The 20432-nt window shown below is 55.2% G+C and overlaps 9 protein-coding genes across 9 annotated transcripts; 2 read left to right on the plus strand and 7 right to left on the minus strand.

Annotated features, from left to right (window-relative positions):
• Positions 1 to 228: 228 nt before the first annotated feature.
• IRR1 (cohesin complex subunit) lies at positions 229 to 3930 on the minus strand (the record flags this gene model as incomplete). The annotated part of the gene is made up of 2 exons (XM_062876048.1): positions 229 to 3377; positions 3453 to 3930. The coding sequence occupies 2 exons, from the start codon at positions 3928 to 3930 to the stop codon at positions 229 to 231; spliced, it is 3627 nt and encodes a 1208-aa protein (XP_062734604.1).
• Positions 3931 to 3997: 67 nt separating this feature from the next.
• On the plus strand, positions 3998 to 5750 carry QC761_0034500 (uncharacterized protein; the record flags this gene model as incomplete). Its single annotated transcript, XM_062872301.1, has 2 exons — positions 3998 to 5292; positions 5398 to 5750. Exons 1-2 carry the CDS (start codon positions 5226 to 5228, stop codon positions 5748 to 5750), a joined length of 420 nt encoding a protein of 139 aa, XP_062734605.1. The 5' UTR covers positions 3998 to 5225.
• Positions 4295 to 5302, minus strand: QC761_0034510 (uncharacterized protein; the record flags this gene model as incomplete). The annotated part of the gene is made up of 1 exon (XM_062872302.1): positions 4295 to 5302. The coding sequence occupies one exon, from the start codon at positions 5300 to 5302 to the stop codon at positions 4295 to 4297; it is 1008 nt and encodes a 335-aa protein (XP_062734606.1).
• Positions 5751 to 5761: 11 nt separating the features above from the next.
• On the plus strand, positions 5762 to 7349 carry QC761_203240 (uncharacterized protein; the record flags this gene model as incomplete). Its single annotated transcript, XM_062876049.1, has 2 exons — positions 5762 to 6197; positions 6261 to 7349. The coding sequence occupies 2 exons, from the start codon at positions 5762 to 5764 to the stop codon at positions 7247 to 7249; spliced, it is 1425 nt and encodes a 474-aa protein (XP_062734607.1). The 3' UTR covers positions 7250 to 7349.
• Positions 7350 to 7408: 59 nt separating this feature from the next.
• QC761_203250 (uncharacterized protein) lies at positions 7409 to 8855 on the minus strand (the record flags this gene model as incomplete). The annotated part of the gene is made up of 2 exons (XM_062876050.1): positions 7409 to 8587; positions 8652 to 8855. 2 exons carry the CDS (start codon positions 8853 to 8855, stop codon positions 7409 to 7411), a joined length of 1383 nt encoding a protein of 460 aa, XP_062734608.1.
• Positions 8856 to 9363: 508 nt separating this feature from the next.
• QC761_203260 (uncharacterized protein) lies at positions 9364 to 11877 on the minus strand (the record flags this gene model as incomplete). Its single annotated transcript, XM_062876051.1, has 2 exons — positions 9927 to 11877; positions 9364 to 9876 (listed from the first exon to the last, which is right to left on the minus strand). Exons 1-2 carry the CDS (start codon positions 10809 to 10811, stop codon positions 9364 to 9366), a joined length of 1398 nt encoding a protein of 465 aa, XP_062734609.1. The 5' UTR covers positions 10812 to 11877.
• A 1870-nt stretch (positions 11878 to 13747) lies between these two features.
• Positions 13748 to 16147, minus strand: QC761_203270 (uncharacterized protein; the record flags this gene model as incomplete). Its single annotated transcript, XM_062876052.1, has 2 exons — positions 13748 to 15326; positions 15395 to 16147. 2 exons carry the CDS (start codon positions 16145 to 16147, stop codon positions 14124 to 14126), a joined length of 1956 nt encoding a protein of 651 aa, XP_062734610.1. The 3' UTR covers positions 13748 to 14123.
• Positions 16148 to 16373: 226 nt separating this feature from the next.
• On the minus strand, positions 16374 to 17390 carry QC761_0034560 (uncharacterized protein; the record flags this gene model as incomplete). Its single annotated transcript, XM_062872303.1, has 3 exons — positions 16374 to 16469; positions 17096 to 17214; positions 17381 to 17390. The coding sequence occupies 3 exons, from the start codon at positions 17388 to 17390 to the stop codon at positions 16374 to 16376; spliced, it is 225 nt and encodes a 74-aa protein (XP_062734611.1).
• A 1972-nt stretch (positions 17391 to 19362) lies between these two features.
• Positions 19363 to 19827, minus strand: QC761_0034570 (uncharacterized protein; the record flags this gene model as incomplete). Its single annotated transcript, XM_062872304.1, has 1 exon — positions 19363 to 19827. The coding sequence occupies one exon, from the start codon at positions 19825 to 19827 to the stop codon at positions 19363 to 19365; it is 465 nt and encodes a 154-aa protein (XP_062734612.1).
• Positions 19828 to 20432: the final 605 nt, after the last annotated feature.

Genomic DNA, 20432 nt, shown 5'->3' on the forward strand with positions numbered 1-20432 from the left:
AAAAATGAATCAATAACAACAACAACAACGAAAAAGCAAAAAAAAAAAAAAAAAAAAAAAAATACATAGTTAATCTAACGACTTGAAAAGAAGACAAAGAGGCAATTCCCAACCGCCCCCCCATTCCCAGTTGATTCCCTTGCCCAGTTCCGTATCATTATGTCCGCCCACAAGCAAACAAGTAACTATCTACCCTTTGCATCTCAAAACCTGTTACCAGAACCCTATTCAATCCCCTATCACACTATCCTCCTCCATCCTCTCCCCTTCCCCTTCCTCCCCCCCCTCATCAATAACCTCCTCCTCCGCCAACCCCCGCCTCCTCAAATCCTCCTCCCCCCCTTCCTCCGCCTCCTCCTCAATCGGATCCTCCTCCAGTTCCAACTCCACCTCGGACAACTCGCTGTCATCCTCCCCATCAACCACAATCTCCTCACTCAACTTCTTCCCCCCTTGATGCCCCCCACCACTCCCGCTCCCACCCTTATTAGCAGCAGCAGCAGCAGCCGCCCCCCCCTTCCTGACCCCCTTCGCAACCTTCCTCCCCTTATTCGTATACCTCTCCACCTTCTCCCTCAACCGGCCCTCATCCAAATACGCCACCACCTCCTTCAAATTCCCACCAAGCTTACTCTGATTCCTCAACATCCTCTTCCTCAACCGTCCCCCCTGATCAAGCATCTTGGCCAGGATACAAAGCACATACTTCCCCGCCAGCTCGCAAAGCGCCCTCTCCAACCTCAACTCCTTCCCCCTCCTCTCCACAGGCGTCATATCCTCCTCCTCCTCCCCCCCCTCGTCATCCGACAGCTCCTCCTCCACCGGCTCCTCATCCTCCGCCGGCTCGTTCAACCTCCGCCTCAAACACTTCGCATAGGCCCTCTCCGCCGCATCAAAAATCTCAATCAGCTCCGTGATCAAGTCAGCCCTGATCGGCTCAAGCAAGACATCAAGGTCACTGTACGATTTCGGAGACGCCGCCCCCTGACTGCCCTGCTGCCCAACCGCCGTTCTCAGCGTCGCAAAGCAGATATGCAGGTCGCACAACCCCCCAGTGGAAAACAACCTCAGCTCATCGTTCGTCCCCCTCGACGACAACGTCCAGATCAGATTCCGTGAATAGTCCTGCCTGAGCGAATTAAGCTTCAGAATATCATCCCTCGGGATATCAGCCCGTGACTGCACACTCCCAATCAGCGCCCTCACTTTCCACAAAAAGTAGAACTGAACAGACGACACGGCAGACGACACAGCCTCGTCCTCCAAATCATCCAGCGTTTCGTCAACAACGTCCAGCTTGCCGCGGTGGACGATCTTGATCAGGAGCTCGATGGCGGGCTGGTCCCCCCCTTCAAGAAACTCGGTCGGGTTCGCTATCGACGCCAATTTCGACATCTTGAGCAGGATATTGCCCAACCCCGTGATCGTCGCCGGATCCATGTTGCCCCGCACGGAAAGCTCATTGTTCTTATCGAAGTGCCGGAGAGCGTTGATGACAATCTCCCACAGGTCAGCAATCTTGCTGTCGGTGATCTCCTGCAGCTCGTCATGCTTGCGAGCATGCAGCAGCGCAGCCGTCGCCTCGGCCAAGACGCCGCGGTCGACGTGGCGGTCAAACTGGGTGCAAATCTCGTCCAACAAACGACTGAACGTGGTGGAGTCTTGACGCAGCTGCTGGAAAATGTCCAGCGGAAGCGAGTGCTCCAGCCGTAGCACCATCACAGCTGTCTTCTCGTCCGCACCAAACTTGTTCAGCAGGCGGGGAATGTTGGTCGCCAGGTGTATCGCCGATTCCTCCGCCGTATCGGCCGCATCCGTCCGGGCTTTCCTCCTATGTCCGTCCTCCGTGTTGGGCGACAGACCAAGCTTGACAGCCGAAGCAAGAATCTCGAGAATGATGGCCTCCTCGTTGCCCTCGGGTGCCACGGCTGCCTTGAAGGCGGCCTCATTAGAGTTGCTCCTGGACGCCTTGGACCTGGACTTTGATTTTGTGCTGGTGGTGTGGTCGTGAAGGAGATAGCCGGACAGGATCTCCCAGTTCTTTACCTGGTCAATCTTCTCGTACAAGACCTGCGAGGCGAGAGATATCCTCGTCTCCGGCGCGACAGCCTGGACCATCCCGACGGCAATGTCAAGACCGCGGGGCGGAGCGGTGCTGCCCTCCTCCTCCAGCTGGGCGTCATATGCGGCAAGAAGTTCAGCGAGACACTTGACGCTGATCCAGTCACGACGAGGAGAGGAGTAGTCGTCATCGTCTTCCTCGCCCAGAACCTCGTCAATAACATCGCTGCCGCCCATCTCTTCCACTTTGCCTTCAATCAAATCGTCAACGCAACCGGCAAAGAAGTCGATGACCGCTCTCCGGACACGCAGCTCCGAGTCGAAAATCAACCGGCCAATCGAGTCAATCTCATCTGGCTCCAACATGCCAGTGTCCTTGAGAATGTGGATGGCGTGAATAGCAGCCACCCGGACGCCTACATCGGCGTCCTTGGTGGCCATCTCGACCAGCCGTGGTCTGAACCGGTCAATGAAGTGACCGAGCTTCTCAGCATCCCGTTTAAACAGCCGGGTGACCTGCTTGAGAGACTCCAGTCGTGTTTGCGGCATCGCGTCGGTCAACATCCAACCCAGGTACCGCAAATACTCTGGCGTCTCAAACTGTGTGGGCAGGTTCCAGATCCAGCCACCAAGAGCCTCGACACACTCGCAGCGAATCCTGGCGTCAACATCGCGATACCGCTGGAGAAACACAGTGTCGAAGAAATCCAGTATCTGCGCCTGGCAGATGGACTGGTTCTCTTCAGCCTCCTTCAGGTTCTTCTCAATCACAGCAAGACGCTCCCTGTTCTTGCCCTTGCGCTTCTTCTCGGCATCAAGCTGCTGCGTCATCTTGCTGACGCGGTCATCCAGCTTCTTGGCAATCTCGACCAAGCCAGCCTCCATAGCAAGGGCAACGGTGGTGGCCGTGTGTCTGAAGGGCCGAAGCGTGGACGAAGACATGGAAGCCACCCATCTAGCAATATTTTCCATCAAGGCAGTGTCTTTGTAGAGCATGTCGGTCTCGTGCAGGACCGTCAGCAGTGATTTGAAGAAGCCGACCAAGAGATCGCGGAAAGACCGGGTCGTTTTGGACTTTGCAACCAAGGGGTATTCCGTGATGCCCTCCTCGGTGTAGACGTTCTGCAGATCCGCCAGTCTGTTGGAGCAGTTTTCGGGATCTCGGATGTCGTCGGGCGTGACCTGCTGGTCACACCCGGCCGACAGCAAGATGCAGTTTACCAGCTCCGTCACGGCAGCCGCATCGTCGGCTTGGTATTTGTGGTACCACTCAGTCGCAACCTTGTCCGAGGAGTCGCCCGAAGCAAAAATGTCGGCTGTAATTCCGGTCAGTTTACATGTTTCAGCAGCGCGACAAACAGCCGCCCCCACCACAACTCTGCCGCACGCACCATATAACCCAACATCCGTCGGACGCGTGATGGCGAGCCGAACCGCCTTCTTTGGCCTGCTAGGCAGATGGCCTACTATTTGGTCATGACCGGGCACGTCACCATTGGTCTTTGGCTTCTTGGTCGCTGGCTTTCTCGGTTTCGCCGACGACGAAGAAGGCGTCTTCTTTTTCTTCTTTGCGCGGCGTGGTTCTTCGGCGGCTGTCTCGGAGCCATCATCATCATCGTCGCTCGCATTGTTGTTGTCGTCTTCATCGTCGGGGGCCTCGTTCTCGGCGTCATCATTGTCCCGGTCGTCGTCATCTTCATCGTTATCCGAGTTGCGCTTGCGCTTGCTGGCGACGGGCGCATCGGGGGTGAACTTGTTGGGCGCTTTGGAGACGCGTCCCGAGCGGCGCGCCGAAGAGGTGGGAGCTGGAGAGCCCGTCGTCGCGTTGTTGTCTGATGTTTCCATGAGGGGCTGTCGTCCGGATAACATCACATTTGTCGGGTTGGTAAAGAGTATAACAGGGCTGTCCCAAACACAGAAACTGGCTGCGATTTGGGGGCAATTGACGCGTCTTCAGAAGCTGGGAAAGGTCGGTGCCGGTGCGATCACCCAGATTATTTTGGGCGGATTGAACCGCTTCCCCCCCCACCAACACGGCTCTGTGCACTGACCACCTCCAGCTGCAATCAGCAGCCATATGTACCTACCGGGGCCTATTGTTGAGACATCAACCATGCATGCAGCTAGTTGCTTGTGACGCAAAGCATTCACTTCACATTCAGTTGCTGAATATGTATTCTCTCTCGGCATTCATCATGAAAGTCTGCAAGGGTAATGAAGGTCTACAAGGGTATCATCGTACACACATAAGGGCATGGTCTCCAAAGTGGTGCGAGATGCTTCCCTCTTCCTGCAGCATGGATCCAATCCACAGCCGTCCGTCTTCCACCTCAGGGGCTCCGAACTTGACCACCACACAACCCCGTACGTTGGCGGCCGACCACAACAGCTTGCTGTTATTTTCCATCACGAGTCTCTCGGCCCTCCATTTCTCTCGCGGAGTTGCCTGAGCTAACGCTGCTGCCTGCTTAGCAGCATCGCTTCGGAAATCACGAGCCCCAAGTCTCGGGAGAGCAGCGAACTCGGCCAGGAAGAAGTCTCCCAGCGACTTCATCAGCGGCCCCCTGAGCAGCAGTGTCCCCACGATACCCACGCCGTGCATCGAGTCTCGCAGCTTGGCCAATTCCGGGTGAGACCTGTTGCTGTCCAGGATCACGGCATCTCTGACAAGCAACCTTTCTCTCGAATCCGTCTTTCCGTCTTCCTGAGCAGCAGGGATAGTCCATATCTCATTGCGCCCAACCCATCGCACAAAACTCCAGTTCTCTCCTCGCGCAGTGCGACCCCGCGTGACCCAGTCGAGAAGACATATCGAGGCGTCCTCCTCAAGCCGAAATATCTGTGTTTGCTCATACACACTCCCCGCGAATGGCTGCACCGGATCGGGCAAGAGGCAGAGTGCGCCTTCGGACGCAATGTGGACATGCATGTCCTGTCGCGTGACGATGTCGGGGGAGGTGGACGTGAACACCTTGGTGTGGCCTTGTGTGACGATGGTCAGCTTGGCCTTGGCTCGTACCTCAACCTTAAGATTGACCTTGTCGCCAGCCACCAGTCCGCCGCCGTAGGAAAGTAGGAAGATCAGCACGCTCTCATCTTCGGACGGCCGTGAAGGTGAGATGAGTTTGAGAGGGTACTGGTAGGTGAAGGTCTCGAGGCCGGAGATGCCCTCGGGTAGGAGCTTTGCCACGAGGTGGCCCTGCCCCGGAACGGACGTAGATTTGGGAAATGGTGAGTTCATTGTGTTGTCACCCCATTGTCATGATGATGGATGGTCAAGATCTCTCTTTCTTCCTTGATCGGAGCTGACCGTATCGTATCTGTCTTGTAGTGTAGGGTGGATGGGGTGCCAAGAGGGGAGGGTTGGCTATGAGCCACTCTCAGATGACCCTTATCTGTTTATCGCCGCCCAGGAACGGCCCCTGCCCCGCGCTCAGACAGGGGAGCCTGTATCGTCCCCCACCTTGGCGTTGCTTGCGATGCAGGCGCCCCCGGTCAAAAAGTTTGGTGGGGACAGTCAGAATTCAGAACCTCTGCCATCCATGCTTCCCTTCCCCATCTTCACACTTGCAACCTGCGAAAAACCAACGCGCCCGATTCAACTGACAGTTGCTCATTGTCTTGTCAACTCGCACCTACTACACCGAGTACCAGCAACCACTCCAGACCGTTCTTCTCAGTACGCGTGACTTCCAGCAGCATGCCCCCCAAAACCGCCCCCAGAGGGCGTGGTCGAGGCAGAGGAGGTACCGCCCGCGGCGGCTCTGCCTCTGCCCCGGTCGCCGGCGATGGTTCCGCCGAGCCGGCTACTGCTGTGGTCAAATCCGAGACAGATACACCAGCGTCAGCTTCGACGTCCACATCAGCCCCCCCCCCGGGCCGGTCAGCAACTGCGACACCCGCTGGTACCAGAGTACCTCCAAAGTTCAAACCAAAGAATGTCCGTCGTAGCTCAGCAGATCGTGAGAGACTTGCCCGCGAACTCGGCCAAATCAGCAAGGCCAAGGACGAGGCCGAGGAGAAGCGAAAGGCTCGTTTAGCCAAGGCCAACGTACGAGGCCGTGGCCGTGGTGGCGGTTTCCGTGGTGGCGCTCGAGGCACAGTTGCACTCGGTCCTCTTGCTGGTGGAGGAGCATGTGAGTTTTGCTTTTTGTTCTGGCATCTCAACTAGTCGTGCACATTTGCTGATATCTTGGTAGTCGGCGGCGGCGGCTCCTCAGGTGGTGGTCGCTTTGGTAGGGCTGATTACATCAAGAACGACGCCGGCGGTCTCTTCGGCAGTGACGGCAGAGTCAACGCGGATCTATTGCACGACTACGTCCAAGATTACGATGACGACAACAAAGACCGGCCCCTTATGCCTATGGGTATCCGACGTGTGCAGCCAAAGTCTCAGGAGGACAGCACCGAGGACAATGCAGACGAAGAGGAGGATTCCGATGAGGAGGGCCTCTTTGTGAATGACAAGGAGCGGGCTGCAAAGGATAGGCTTGCTGCCAAACAAGCCGTCAAGGTAAAGACTGAGGGCGGTGGCCAGGATGTTGATATGGACAACATTCCCCCTCGCTATGGGGAAGCCGACACAGCCGGCTACGAAGATATGTTGCTGGTGGATACGAGCCAGAAGCTCCAAATCAGCAGCGGAAAAGCTGAGGAACTGCGGAGACAGCGCCGCCTCTTTTCGGAACCGTTGGATGACCGCGCGTTTATCTTTCAGTTCCCCGTCAGACCACCGCTTTACGTCGTCAAAGATGACGGCTCGCTCGCCAAGACTGAGGGTGACGACGAGGTGGTCACGCTGGACGGTCAGCAACAGGGTAATGCTCCCGTCGATCTGACTACCGGGGTTAAGGAGGAGGAGGTAGCAGAGGAGGAGAGCAAGGAGGAAGAGGAAAAGCCAGTGGTGCCGCAGGCGGGATATCTGGGCAAGCTCATCGTGCGAAAGTCAGGAAAGGTTGAGATTGACTGGGGTGGTTATCCCATGGACTCGGGCACTGGTGTTGCGCCCAGACATTTGTCGACGGCTGTTTTGCTTGAGATGGAGGATGCCAAACCGGGCGAGCCGCCCAGAGGGTTTGCCTACTCGATGGGCCGTGTCGAAGCGGTCTTTTCTTCTGTTCTTAGGACCAGTGATATGGAGCCGTGGGTGGTGGATGGGCAGGTTCCCGGTGCTGCTGGGAGCGCTTGATTAGATGGAAAGGCAGATGGGAATAAAAGTATTGATACCCTGTAGAGATTTAGTCGTCCACTGTGTTGAAATAGAGAGGACTTTTCCGTGCAAGTCGCGATTTTCTTTTGACTTTGGTATCTATGTTTTTACTTCGCTTGACAGCTCTGCTCTAGTTACTCAATAAGGGCTCTCCTGGTAGGCCCTTTCCGCCTCTTCGTAGGCATCATACCCATACAAGAAGGCCTGAATCTCGGGGTCTGTCCATCTGGATGGGAAACCTGGGCGGACATCGTCGTCGTTTAGCTGGCTGATCATGAGCTCGTCTCTGGCTTGCTGGGCCGGGCCGTCGGGGAGGTGCGAGTCGTTTCTTTGGTTGAAGGTTTCGAGCTGGATGCGCCGGCCGCGTTCCATGCGAAGGTGTTCGTAGAGCCTGCCCATCTTGGGGAGCTGGGAGGAAGAGGTTGATTTTCGGACCTTGGAGAGGAGGTGCCCGAAGACGGCGCCGTCCTCGAGGGATGAGTTGGCGCCTTGGGCTAGGTAGGGGAGCATGGGGTGGCAGCAGTCGCCCGCCAGGAAGAAGGTCCCTTGGGGGTTGGTCCAGTTGGGGAGGGGATCGAGCCACATCAGCTTCCACTTTTGGACGGACTGGATCTGGGAGATGAGTTTCTGGAGGAGGGGGTCCCAGCCGGAGAACTTGGATCTGAATTCCCGGAGGGAGGCGTCGGATCTGGCGACGTGCGAGGGCATGTCGTCTGGGCAGAGGAAGACGAGGTTGTAGGCCTGGGAGGAGGAGACCGAGTACCCCACGCAGTGGCTGTGGGGGCCGATCCAGAAGTGCACTGTGGGGTTTGTGATGAGTTTTCGGAGGGAGTCGGCGTCGGGACCGGTCAGGTGGGAGGCGTGGAGGGTGATGCGGTAGGCTAGATCGCCTGTCAGGATTGCTGGGGAGGGTTGGCCTAGAAATAATGGTCGAATTGACGACCAGAGGCCGTCGGTCAGGAGGATCACATCCCCTGAGAGCGTGTTCCTGGCCGGGTTCTGGACTAGCCCGAGATGGACTGTGTTCGTCTCGAAATCAACCGACGTGACCCTGGAGTTAAGCCTGATGGTGATACCGAGTTCTGAGCACTTCTTCACCATCTCCCTCTGCAGATCAACCCGATGTAAATCCCAAAAAGGGAACCCATACCGTTCCAGCATCCGCTCTTGGAGGTTTGGCTCGTGGGCGAGGAGCTTTGTCCCGTCGTAGCGGTGGACGGAGAGGGAGGTGGGCACTGCGGCGAGGGGGGCGAGGATGGGGGTGAGGCCCCAGTGGGAGAGGAGGCGGGTGCCGTTTGGCGTTACTTGGAGGCCGGCCTAAAGGGGGGGGAAGGTTACCAGACGAGATGGAATAGGGGTGAATAGAGGGGGAGGGACGAACGCCGACTTCTTGGAGCTCTCTGACGGCTTCGAGGATGGTTACTTGGTGGTTCGGGTTGGCGAGCTTGGTGGAGAGGGCTGCTGCTAGACCTGCTAGGCCGGCGCCGATGATGACGACGTGGATGCCTTCATCTTGAGTTTTTGTTTCAGCAGTTGTGTCTGGTATAGGCACCTCCTTTGGCCCGTCACTTGATGGGAGGACCATTGTGAGTGTGGTGTGTGAAAGATGGGGCAGGTGAGGGTGAGATAGCAGGATGATGATATGTGGCTTCACCCCCTCTCAACAGTTATCACTGAAACAAAACATCACATCTCACATCAAACGCCAGCAGCGTGGCGTTTTAATATATCACATTTGAGACACATGTCCTGGCCGTCGCCGGTCGAGTGTAACCGGAACTAAGTGGGGGCGGCAGTACACCAGCACCCGTAAGGCGGGGAATAACCTGGGGTAAATCAACGGGTAAGAGGACGCGGGGCGACGGATCCGGACCCAAGGGAACAAACAGGTCGACGTCGTCGGTTCGGCAGCTGGTCGGAAAATAGCCTCCCTCACACCAGTACGGCAGACGATATCGGCCCACGACATCTGCATGCCGAGGGTGTGGTGAATGGGGCATTCCAACTAAACATTATGCTGCTGACAGCTTCTCTCCTCCCACTATGCCGTCTCAGGGAAGAAGTTGCTTCCTGACATGTCTCTCCATATGCCCTCAAATCTTAACAGCCAGCTTAAACCCCGTCACAGCTATCCTCGCGGACATGATTGTGAACGAAGCCAACACCACCACCGTCCCAGCCCAAACACAAGCCCATGTATATGTCCCATTCGACCTGTCGATGATAGCACCAGCAGTTGGTGGTCCAGCCAGCGAAGAAAACGCGCAAAGAGTGCAGACCATGCCGAACCGCGTTCCCATCTTTCTTGGATCCTTCAAGAGACTGGCAAGCGCACCACCAAACACACCCTGGGCGGCTCCCATCGCGAAACCAAGAAAGATGGCAAACACATAAAGCCCCGTAGCAGAGTCCACCGCCAGCCAAAAGAAAAACATACACCCCAGCAGAAACATCTGGAAGGCATGCATGTTGATCGGACCAATATAGTTATCAGCCAAATACCCCGTGATAGGCCTCGCGACAACACTCATCCCGTTCGTGATGAGCAACAACTGCACCGAGTCCGTCGTCGAGAACCCAACAATGTTCCTCGCAAACGCATTAATCTGTTCCCACATTAGCCATCTAACATTTGTTCCATCCTCAGACTACTCACAAAGAAGCTCCCGAAAAACAACGCCCAAAAAAACAAAAACGCCCCCAGCGTAAACAACAAATACGGCCCCTCCCTGAAAGCATCCCACTCAAACACCGGCCCGCTCCTCCTCGGCTTCAACACCGGCCTCAGCAACACCACACTCACAACCGAAATCCCCAACGCCACAAACCCCGCGCACCTCACCGCCCAGGCAAACCCAACCTTTGGAATCAAATACTGAATCACCGCCGGAAAAACCACACTCCCCAACCCCGTCCCGGTAGCCGAAATCGCCAGCGCCAACGCCTTTTTCCTCTTGAAGTAACTGTTCACCACCGAGAGTGGCGGCATGAAAATAATCCCCAACCCCAACCCCGTGCACAACCCCTGAGCCAGGAAAATCTGCCAGTACTCTTTACATAAACTCGTCATAAAGGTCCCAAAGACGACGAGGAACGTCCCGGCGATGATGGTCGACTTGATGTACCCCGCGTCGGCGAGGCGGCCGGAGAAGATGCAGAGGGCAAAGGCGAGGAAGACTTGGAGGGAGCCGATCCAGGAGACTTGGGCTTCGGGGAGGCGGAGGGTGTCACGGTAGTGGAGTTGGTAGACGCCAAAGGCGGTTGGGTAGCCCCAGGCGAGCATGTTGATTAGGCAGGCGGCGAGGACTTGGGACCAGGCGGTTAGACCGCCGTCGGGGGGGATGAATTCTTCTTCTTCTTCTTCTTCTTCTTCTTCTTCGTCTGGTGTTGTTGTTGGGGAGTCGAGGTCGGAGGTGTCTGATAGGTCTGCATCTTGGGCTGTTGTGAGTTTCGTTTCTTTGGTGTTGGGATGTGATGATGATGGTGCTGCTGGTGCTGGCGGTGATGGGGCAGAGGCGACCTTTTCGATGTCGACGTTCATGATGAGTGTTATTTGCTTGGCTCACCCTGTGTAGGTTGTAAAAGTTGAATCAGCAAAAAACAATGACGACAAGAAAGGGGTGGTAGTAGTAGTAGTAGTAGTTTAGCCGTTGATATATTCCATCGGCGATAGGAAACCACCAAATGACTTTTTAACTCCGCCGTCCAAAGTTTTCTAGAAAAAAAAAAAAAGCCAGTCGTGGGTGGGAAAAGTGTGGGTTTATCGTACACATCCTTGCCGGGTAGACTACCCTGGTTTTGGTAGGTCGAACGTCGTTTATTCCCGGCCATATCGAGAACTGTCACTATCATCAAATAAGCGGGCGAGTGTCAAGATGTCATCTTGCAGATTCTTTACGCCCTTGATTTTGACATCTTCTCCGACAGTTGTCCCCGCAATGGCGGGAAACACCCGGTCGGGAATAACAAGCAATATCGACATGCCGCTGCTGGCTGGGTAGGTGGCTGACATATGACATATCAAGCACACTGTGCAGGCGACAATCAAAAGATGGCCTATCCCGGGCCGTCAAGGACGGGATGGGTGTCTGTCGGGTAGGGAGCGCCGGCTGCCGAGGCTCTCATCCGATATGCACAACTCCCGCTCCCGATAACGGCTGTGGAACTCTTGCTGTCGCCGACTGGCCGGGAGAGACGGGAGGGTGCCGAAGTGAGGCGGCCTTTTTCGGTCCTGATTTGGGAGACGGTGATATTGTTCATGTTTGGACAAGACAAAGCAGCCATCACGACTTCTTCAGCAATGAGAACACAAGCTTGAAGTGGGATCTCCAAATCGTAATTGCCGTCAAGCATCTCAACTCCCAATCTCGTCAATTGCCCCACCAAAGATAAGGTCGCCTTCCATCGGCTTTGTCGCCCCCATCGTCAATATGAACACAGTACAGACAATCGCGATCTTCGCTGCTGTCAACCTCGTCATAACTTTCCCAGTCCTCAAGTCGCACATAAAACTGTCTCAGTGCCACGAGGCTTTCCAGTCGTGCGACCAAAACATCATCAAGAAACCAAAACAATTCTTTCAGAACCCAACCAATCGCTTAAATTTCAGCAGCGCAGAAACGTCAAAGTGTCAGATGACTCAACCACCGCGTCGCGCGCGCTATTAGGAGGAGAACGGGAAGGTTTTAGTCACAGGGGGGTGCATCGAGTCGCAGACCGCCATTCATGGCCCGGTGACAGCCCAAGCAAACGTGAATATCCACATCGCATTTAGCGTCAATTCTCAGTCAACATAAGCTATTAAACTCATTTCCACATCCAAAGTCCGTTGAACACTGAATATGTACATGTTGGCACCTTCAAGATGGTTCATCCAAAAGATAAAATCCCGAAGTGTAAAGATCTTCAACCCCCCCCCAAGCCAAGACCAAGTGGCAACAAACCCCAACAACCAACCGCCCAAAGCCGGTCCAAAAAACCCATGTCAACACCCCCTCAACCAATCAGCGCCCCCATCTCAGCCAAACTCTCGACAGAAAGGGAAGGAACCCCCAAATGTGGGACAACTTGAGAACCACGCCATTGGATCTGATTGATCTTCCGCGCTTCCAGAACAAAGCTACTCAACCCAAACTTGCTTGCGCACATTAACAATGTATGGAAGATACAAGGAATCCTTCCAGACATATTGCGCCCTACAATAACTTAAGTCATCAATCAAGAGATAAGCTGCGACGCTTATTGGCAAAGACATGCGCCAGCTTACAAACCGCCTAGCGCCCGTTTGAAAAAGCTTCGCTAATCCAACCCCGATCAGGCTTAAACTCTAAATCCTATGCGCCCGACCAATCACATCTCACCACTTACACGGGAAGTTTCCCTTTTTTTTTGGCTTTTTTTTTTTCTTTTTTTATTGCGCAACAGAAGAAATCGTGAGGATTTCCAGATGGTGATGACAACAAAATCTTTCATGATAGCTGTATGAAACAGAACAAAAAACATAGTTCGCATTTGTTGGGCGACAGTGATCCCATTCTCGAAATAAAATGCGCGCTTGAACTCCAAGAAGCGCATTCCACTCAACTTTTCGGGCCCTGCAACAGATATTGGAATATGTCGCGAGCTGCCGACTTGCGATGGCATGTTTTGATACAAAAAGGTTTTAGAATTTGTGATAGGTAGAAACCACGCTCACCGCTTAACCCGCACCGAATTCAATATCTTGGTAACTTTTTACTCCATACGTTCATGACCATAGCACCAAACAGACAGGTGGTATTCGCGGAGCATAATAACACACCATTAACACCATCAACACCATCAACACCATCAGAACCCCGTACAACAGAAACATCAACACAGAACCGAAGCCTCAAACAGTAAGAAATTTGGAAGAAAGAAGAAAAAACAAAAAGAAAAAAAAAATTCTGGCTCACGCTTCCCAGGAGCTTCAGTCCAGGCCGCAATGCACAACATTCAGAAAAAGGGCACCGACAAAACATCATAAACCACACACCACCGCAACAAAAACAGAATATTTCCAGTAGGTACTTCGCTATAAACCCCGCCCCCCCCCCCAACAACAAGAACAAAAAATCAAACGCTAAAAAGACATGAGTGATGATGTGATGTGATGTGATGTGCAATAACCCACCCTCCCTCCCCCCCATTCCTTCCAAATATACCAGAGTTGAAAAGAAAGAGAAAAAAAGGAAAACAGAAAAAAGAAAAAAGAAAAAGCCCTAATATACACTCCTCCTCCCCCACACCCCTTCAAATCAATTAAACCTTGTAAAAGACAGAATCAATCCCCTAACCCCCCCCTTTAACCCCTGAGCCATCCATTCGCCCTTCCTCTTTTCCAGCTTTCGAACCATCCACCACCCATTCCTACCTATCTTATCCATTCCCACCCACTCCCTCAACCCAAACCCAAACCCAAACCCAAACCCAAAACCCAAGCCCAAACCCACCTCTCCACCTCCCACCAACATCAAAAAGAAACGCAGCCGCTTTTAGAAAAAAACAAATGAATCTCTTTGATTGATAGAGCGGAAAATGTTCAAGGCCCGACAGGACAATAACAACACCCAAAGACGGTAATGAGATGAAGGTTAAGGGGTGGCCCTAGATAGTCATCCTCCCCAATAGCGGACATGCTTAATAAAAAAGAGGTTGTAGCCATCAACATAGGAAAAAACACCAACCCCGCGAGTCTCCAACGAGAACTCCACAAGAGCATTGACAAGGCATAGCAGACCACACCATCCCGACCCCTATCTCACAACACCCCACTGACCATCATCCCATCATACAAGCCTTTCAATCCGGGGTTGACCCATCAACAAAAAAATCATCTCTTCCTCTTCTTCCCCTTATCCCCCCCTCCAACCTCCGAGGCGTACTCCACCCCGTCAGTCACACCCCCGCCGAACCCACCCCCCATCATCGGCGGCAACGTCGTCATCGCAACCGGCGCAGCAGCAACCTCCTCCTTGACGAGCGGCACCCCCATGTGCCTCCCATACCTCCCCTTCCTCCCATTCCCCTCATCCTCGCTGATGCACTGATCCGCCCCCAGCCCCGCATCCTTGCACCGACCGCAAGGCCTCTGCCTGTCGCACCCCTTCTTGCTCTTGCGACACCTCTGGCAGCGAGGCTTGGTCGACAAGTCGGGGTGCTCGTCATCCCCGGTAGCAAGAGAAAGCCCGGTGTTGGACGCGACAGACTGCTTGCGTGAAGCCGGGAGCGAGGCCGGGGACATGGGACCCAAAGCGGCGGCGGTACCGCCGTTGACGGCTGCCGTCTTCACGCCCGCGGGCTCCTTCTTGACCTTGGGCTTCTGAGGCCGAGGCTTGGACTGCGCAGCAGCAGCCGCGGCAGCCTTGGCTTGGTGAAGCGTGTTCGCCTTGAGCTTGGTTCTCGGCTTGGGAGCCGCCATGGCGGGCTTGGGGGCGCTGTCCGAGCAGTAGCCATCTTCACCGCTTGTGTCGGCGCCGTCGGCGGGGCCGACAAAGTGGCTCTCTGTGGTATGGAGGACCTTCTTGTGGTGACCGGCAGCGTCGAGCTTCTGTCTCCGCGCCGCCGGCATGTCGTGATCGCTGTCCGCCTCGCTGGTGGCACCCGTCGACGAGGTGGCGTCCGCTCTGCCGCTAAAGGTGTCGTCCATGGTGGACGCCGACGTCCGGCCATGCGTGGAGATCTCACCCAGGCGCATAAGCTGGATGGCGACGTCCTTGTCTTCCTCAGACATGCAGCTGTTGGCGGTGCCGTCTGGTGTCGCCACCATGGGCATCCCCGGCGTGGCCGCGAAGCCGAAGCTGCCGCGCGAGCGCCGCATGTCACTGCTGGGCGTGGGGTACGTGGAAGGGTGCGCAAACCCGTTGTTGTAACTGTGCGGGGAGTGCAAAGAAGGCCGAGGATTGCTGAAGGGATTTGGCCCAGACTGAATATAAGGCAGCGAGGGACGATGCTGATGATCAGCACGCCGCGCCGGTGAGACGGAAGGGTTGGACGTGGCCGCGGGCATCTGCAGAGGGGCATAGAGAGGCAACTCCTAGAGACAAATAAAACTCATGTCAGAAACCAGCATTCACAACCCGTTAGACGACATCTTCAACATACCGAACTGTCAAACTTGGGACGCTTGCGACGGCCACCCTCGACGATATTGTCCACACTGATTTCCATGTTGCCGAGATGGTCCTTGCTTTTGCTCGACGACGAGCCTGGCGCGCCGTCGCCGCTGCTGTAACCGTTGAAGCTTTCACCGTGACTGTCACCATTCAACTGCGATCTGTTCTTGGCAGAACGTGACCGTACCTTCTTGGAGCTGGGGTTGTTGTTTGCCGAGCCGCTGCGACGTCCACGTCCGCCATTAGGCGAAGGGCTACGCAGGCGTGACGCAGGCGGCGAGTGAGGTCTGGCAAAGAGATGGTCATTTGGGCGCGGAGGCGGTGGTAGAGGCGACTGGGACATGAAGGTGTCGGCGGTATAAAAGTTGTGTTGGGGCGCTGGCGGGTGGTCATAGGAATACGGCCGGGGAAGCTCGTCGTGAACCCGCACGGAAACGGTCATATCATGAGCAAAGTTCTCGTAGTGGGGAATGAGGATGTTGCCCTCCGCATCCTCAAAGCTTACGCCTTTGGAGATAGTCTGGGTGGTATACAGACCGTAAAAGTTCTTGACCGTCGACACGATCGACTCTGTGGCATCGTGAGGGTAGATCTTGACACGAAGGGGCAGGCGCCCCCGCGATGCCTGGAAGATCAAGACGAACGTCACCTGCTTGGGCTCCGCGACGGTACGGGGCGAGATGCTGCCGTTAGGCTGACCTGGGCGCCCGTGTCCTATCCCGGTTGGCGACATGGCTGCCATTGTATGATATGTATATGTGTATCTAGTGTATCGCACCGTCGACGGTGGCTTCGTAAAGGAGGTCGTGTGATGGAATGTGTGTCGCCGGTGGGGCTCAGCACCGTTGGTTTTGTTCGGTCGATAAAGGACTCAACAATCGCATTGGCAGTGGACAAGCGCTCGAAAAAGGCGACGAGGGTACAATGCCAACGGACGGGTCCGGCTTGAGGGGCGGATGGACAGTGGTCTATCCTTGATTGAGGTCGCCGCCAGTGCCGCAAGGACCAAGCCGACTCTTGTGGATGCTGCTGGGGTGCCGGACGGTGTTGGGAAGTTGTTGGATCTGGACAGAGCAATGCGACGGTTAGAGCTGGGTGCAGATGGACAGCAGCAGGTAGAAGAGGCAATGCCATGAAGGCCTGATCGAACACAGGAAATGCGGTGGGGAACCGGGGGTGTAGGAATGCTCGATGGGTAGGAGGTAATGATGGTCGGGGTGCGAGCGCAACACAGCAAAAGCGGGTGCTCATCGGGAGCAAGGCAAGCAAGCTTGCTTCAAAGCAGATAGAAGGTATACAGAGCAAGGTGTTGGGATCGCAAGGGACGGAAGGGGGCGAGGAGGCTTACGGCAAGGTTGGGGAAGTGGTGGTGTCGTGGAGGAACTGAGCTGCGATTTCTTGTCGTCTCTCTCTCTCTCTCTCTCTCTCGTTGTTGAAGATGCGGGCCCGACCTAGTCAAGTCGGCAGAGTGTGAGCAAGGTGGGAGCAGAAGAAGAATCGGGCTAGCCGGAAGCCGGCGATGGGTGACGGGCGATGGGATGGGGTGCCGGGAGGGGGACAATGGCTTACCAGAGGAACTTGGTTGGTTTGATGGCACCGGGTTGAGCAATTCGGAGGTTGTGGGCGAGGAAGAGAACGGAGGAGTCGCAAAGAATCTGCATTAAAAGAGCAGATGCCAGTAATCGCACACCCGCACACCAAACTGCCTGACCTTTGCGCGGATCCGCTCAGGGCAGTCCTCGACACTGTGCCACCGCAACACAATAGAGAGAGCAGCAGAACAGCAGAACAGCAGAACAGCAGAACAAACTGGACAGGAACAGATGGAACAAGCTGGACTGGCTTAAGGTATTGTGAATGGATTCTTGATATCTGTGATTTGGGCAATTTCCGGCCTTGCGCTCCCCCCCGATCGCATCTTCATCTAGCCCTTGCGCCAGGGTGCGAGGAGCTGCCAACTGGGCGCTTTTCGCACGGCCAGCCATCCACCCAGCCAGCGGAGCGCTTGCAGACGTGGTAATCCACACTGACCGCACCTAACCTTACCTCACCTCTGGCAAGCTTCCCGGTCACTGATCACCAGATGGCTTTTGCCAACCTGGCCTGGGTCACTCACACTCCCCCTGCCAGTGCATCTATTTTCAGGAAGCTTCTCTTCTGATGATGGGAGAAACCAAAGAATGCAAGAGACAGAAGGCAGAGCAGAGAACAGCAGTGGCTGCTGCTGCTTTGCTTTGTTGTTTCGGGTCTCTTATATCATGCACAGCGCATTCGGGGCGCATTCCGCTTTGCGCCGAGATCTGAGAAATGTGCGATATTCTTTCAGGGCAGGCACATTCCGATTCAAGACTTGGCTGCCATCTCTCTTTGTGCCAGGTCCTGTTTTCTTAGGTATTATTCCTTCTTATCTCTCTTCCCAGGAGTAGAGTCCCAAAACATGCGATGGCGCAGTCTCCCGAAGTAGCAAGCACCAGCAGGAGCAGTCAAGGCAAAGGCCCGCTGCATTGGAGGTAAGGTTGTGCGTGTCGAGAAGTGTCTGCACGAATACCAGTTTCTGAGAGATCATTTAATTCGCCTTCCGGTCGATCGAGACGATACATAGACCGCTCTCTTTTCTTCTTCTGCGCACGGCTAAAATCGGTCAAGTGTTTTCCAGACACCCAAGACAGACGCTGTTTACAGTCGCTGTTTACAGTCGCTGTTTACAGTCGCGAAGAAGAAGAAGCTTGATGCTTGCCTTGCAAGGCGCATATACCGACATGCAGTCTGCGAAACACGGGCTGCTCACCGGGGAAGCCCTCCTTCTCCTGGGCCTCACCAATCATGACCATGGGGGAAGCCGTTGTTGGTCTGACCATTTAGGACCGCCTGGTATTCTTGGGCACACAACACAAGAGCTCAAATGTAGGGTCAACGCCCTGGGTCCCCTCTGGCCAGTGGCCAAGTCGAGCCCACAGGAGGAGAATGCGCCAGAGAGGTTCATGAACCCCCCAAGGTGCCCGTTGCAGCCATCTCGAACCCCTCCATCGGCCAATGGCAGTCGCCAGCAAGGTAGCGCAGCAACAGGGGTCTGCTGGAGATGTGCCTGGCACTGATAGGCAGGACTGCCCAAGCCCAACTGTCGTGGACAAGAAAATAAACACTGTTACTCGATAGATAAGTATTATCTTGTCCACTACGTGGCCAGCAAGGTGGCGCCGTGGCCCTACCTGCAGCAGAGCAGTTGCATATTCAGATAAAATCTCCGCTGATGGGCAGAGATTCCAGAGATGTATGGTCAGATTCCACGGGAGACACAACGGCGCAAGCCGTCCAAATATCAGACTGGGCTCACCGCAAATGCGCGGGTTATTGATGGAAAGATTGTGAGATAGTGAGAGATCGCAAAAGATAAGGAACGCCGGGCAAACGGGGAGCTTCCGGCATTGACCGAAGCAGCATGGAGAGGCGCACAATTGATATGGATAGCAAAAAGTCTGAAATGAAACTGTTTGCCTACCCCGCGGCTGGCTCCCCCTCAGTGGCATTAAGGTTGTCTTGGGCCGAGTGTATTCGAGGCAAGCCGGCCGTTTGTGCCCTCTTTTTTGGCAATTGTTGTGAGGTAACTTTGTGTGCGCTGCGCGAGTGCGGGTGTGTCGTCCTTGGTTTGTAGAGGGGAGGATCGGGCGCGGCTCGATGCGCTGGCAAAGTTTCAAATGCAAAGCCTGCATCGAATCATCGCGCCAGATTCTCCGAGTTCTCCCAAGTGTCAGACCGTCAACAAAAGGACCCGCAGACCCGCCTATTACCTGTCACTGCTCTATTATTCGTGATTCTTGGTCCTTGGGGACGGCCGTGGTCGCCTCGAAGCTCGCTATTGCAGAAAACGCTAACAAGGTGGTGGTGATATCTCCAAGTCAAGATGCTAGTGTACCCCTCCCTCTACGCTCGCCATCCATCACGACTACCGCATGCAGCTCAGGCCCGGACGAGCGCACTTGCGTCCATGGCACTTCCCACCCCGCTCCACCTTTGACGGAGGAGACGGACAGCGGGAGGCGAGCGAGGAAGCGAGGAGAGGAAGCAATTCTCTTTGTGCAGTAGGGGGGAGGGGTCTTGGTTGGTGGCGGGTCGTACATGCACGTACATAACATAGAGCTTTGGCTGGACTCCTAGACATTTGCTGGAGGTGAGTAGACTGTCCGCGCCAGTGGCTTCCATTCCGTGGATCTTGGCTGCTTCCATGACCGCAACGGCACCCTTGCCCGTTTCCAGCGCCCGATCTGCAACCGCCAGACGCCCTCGATTCCCCTCCTCTTTGCTTGATGTCCTGGCTTTGTCGCAAGAGTCTCTGGCGGGCTTTCCGGACAGGATCCAGCCATTGGTGTCACCAGGTACCACGGCGCATTGTTTTTGGAAGGTTGCGACCACTCCATCCGTCATGTTTGTCGCAACCAAACTCACAAAGAGACAAAAGAGTCCGTCCACGATCCTGTGGGGCACACACAACAAGAAGCTCCGGCCCCACACCATTGGCTCGTGGCTTCGTTGTTCCCCAGATCTGACCAAACACTTGACACTCCGGAGGAGAATACACAGTACCTCAGAGCAGGTAGGCATGGTGGCATGCCCTCGCAAGGAGGAGAGGGACGGCCCCTGTTTTCGCCACGCCCACAAAAACCTTGACGTGTGTGCCAATGTCGCAGAAAGGGCACACGTTGCTGATTGCGCTACATAAATCGAAGCTGCGCAAGAGATCGCATCATATTAAGCAGCCTACTCCGCAGCGGAGCGAGTCGCGGAAGAAGCCACCAGCAAAACCCACCCCATGCTATCGACCGACCGTCTCTTCGCGGCAGGGCACATCCGTTCCGTTGGCAAAGTCAAAGTTTCAATTGCTAAGGTGGGCGCCGTCTCTTTGTGAGGAGGTAGCGTAGGATTCCACCACATGGCACATGCGATCGAAGCTCAAGCTGGGGGGAGTGGAGGGGTTCTTCTCCTCTTGTCACATTCTGCAAGAGGGGTCGAGGACCGTCGAGGCAATTTAT

This window comes from Podospora bellae-mahoneyi, chromosome 2, assembly GCF_035222275.1.
Source record: "Podospora bellae-mahoneyi strain CBS 112042 chromosome 2, whole genome shotgun sequence".
Lineage (NCBI taxonomy): Eukaryota > Fungi > Ascomycota > Sordariomycetes > Sordariales > Podosporaceae > Podospora > Podospora bellae-mahoneyi.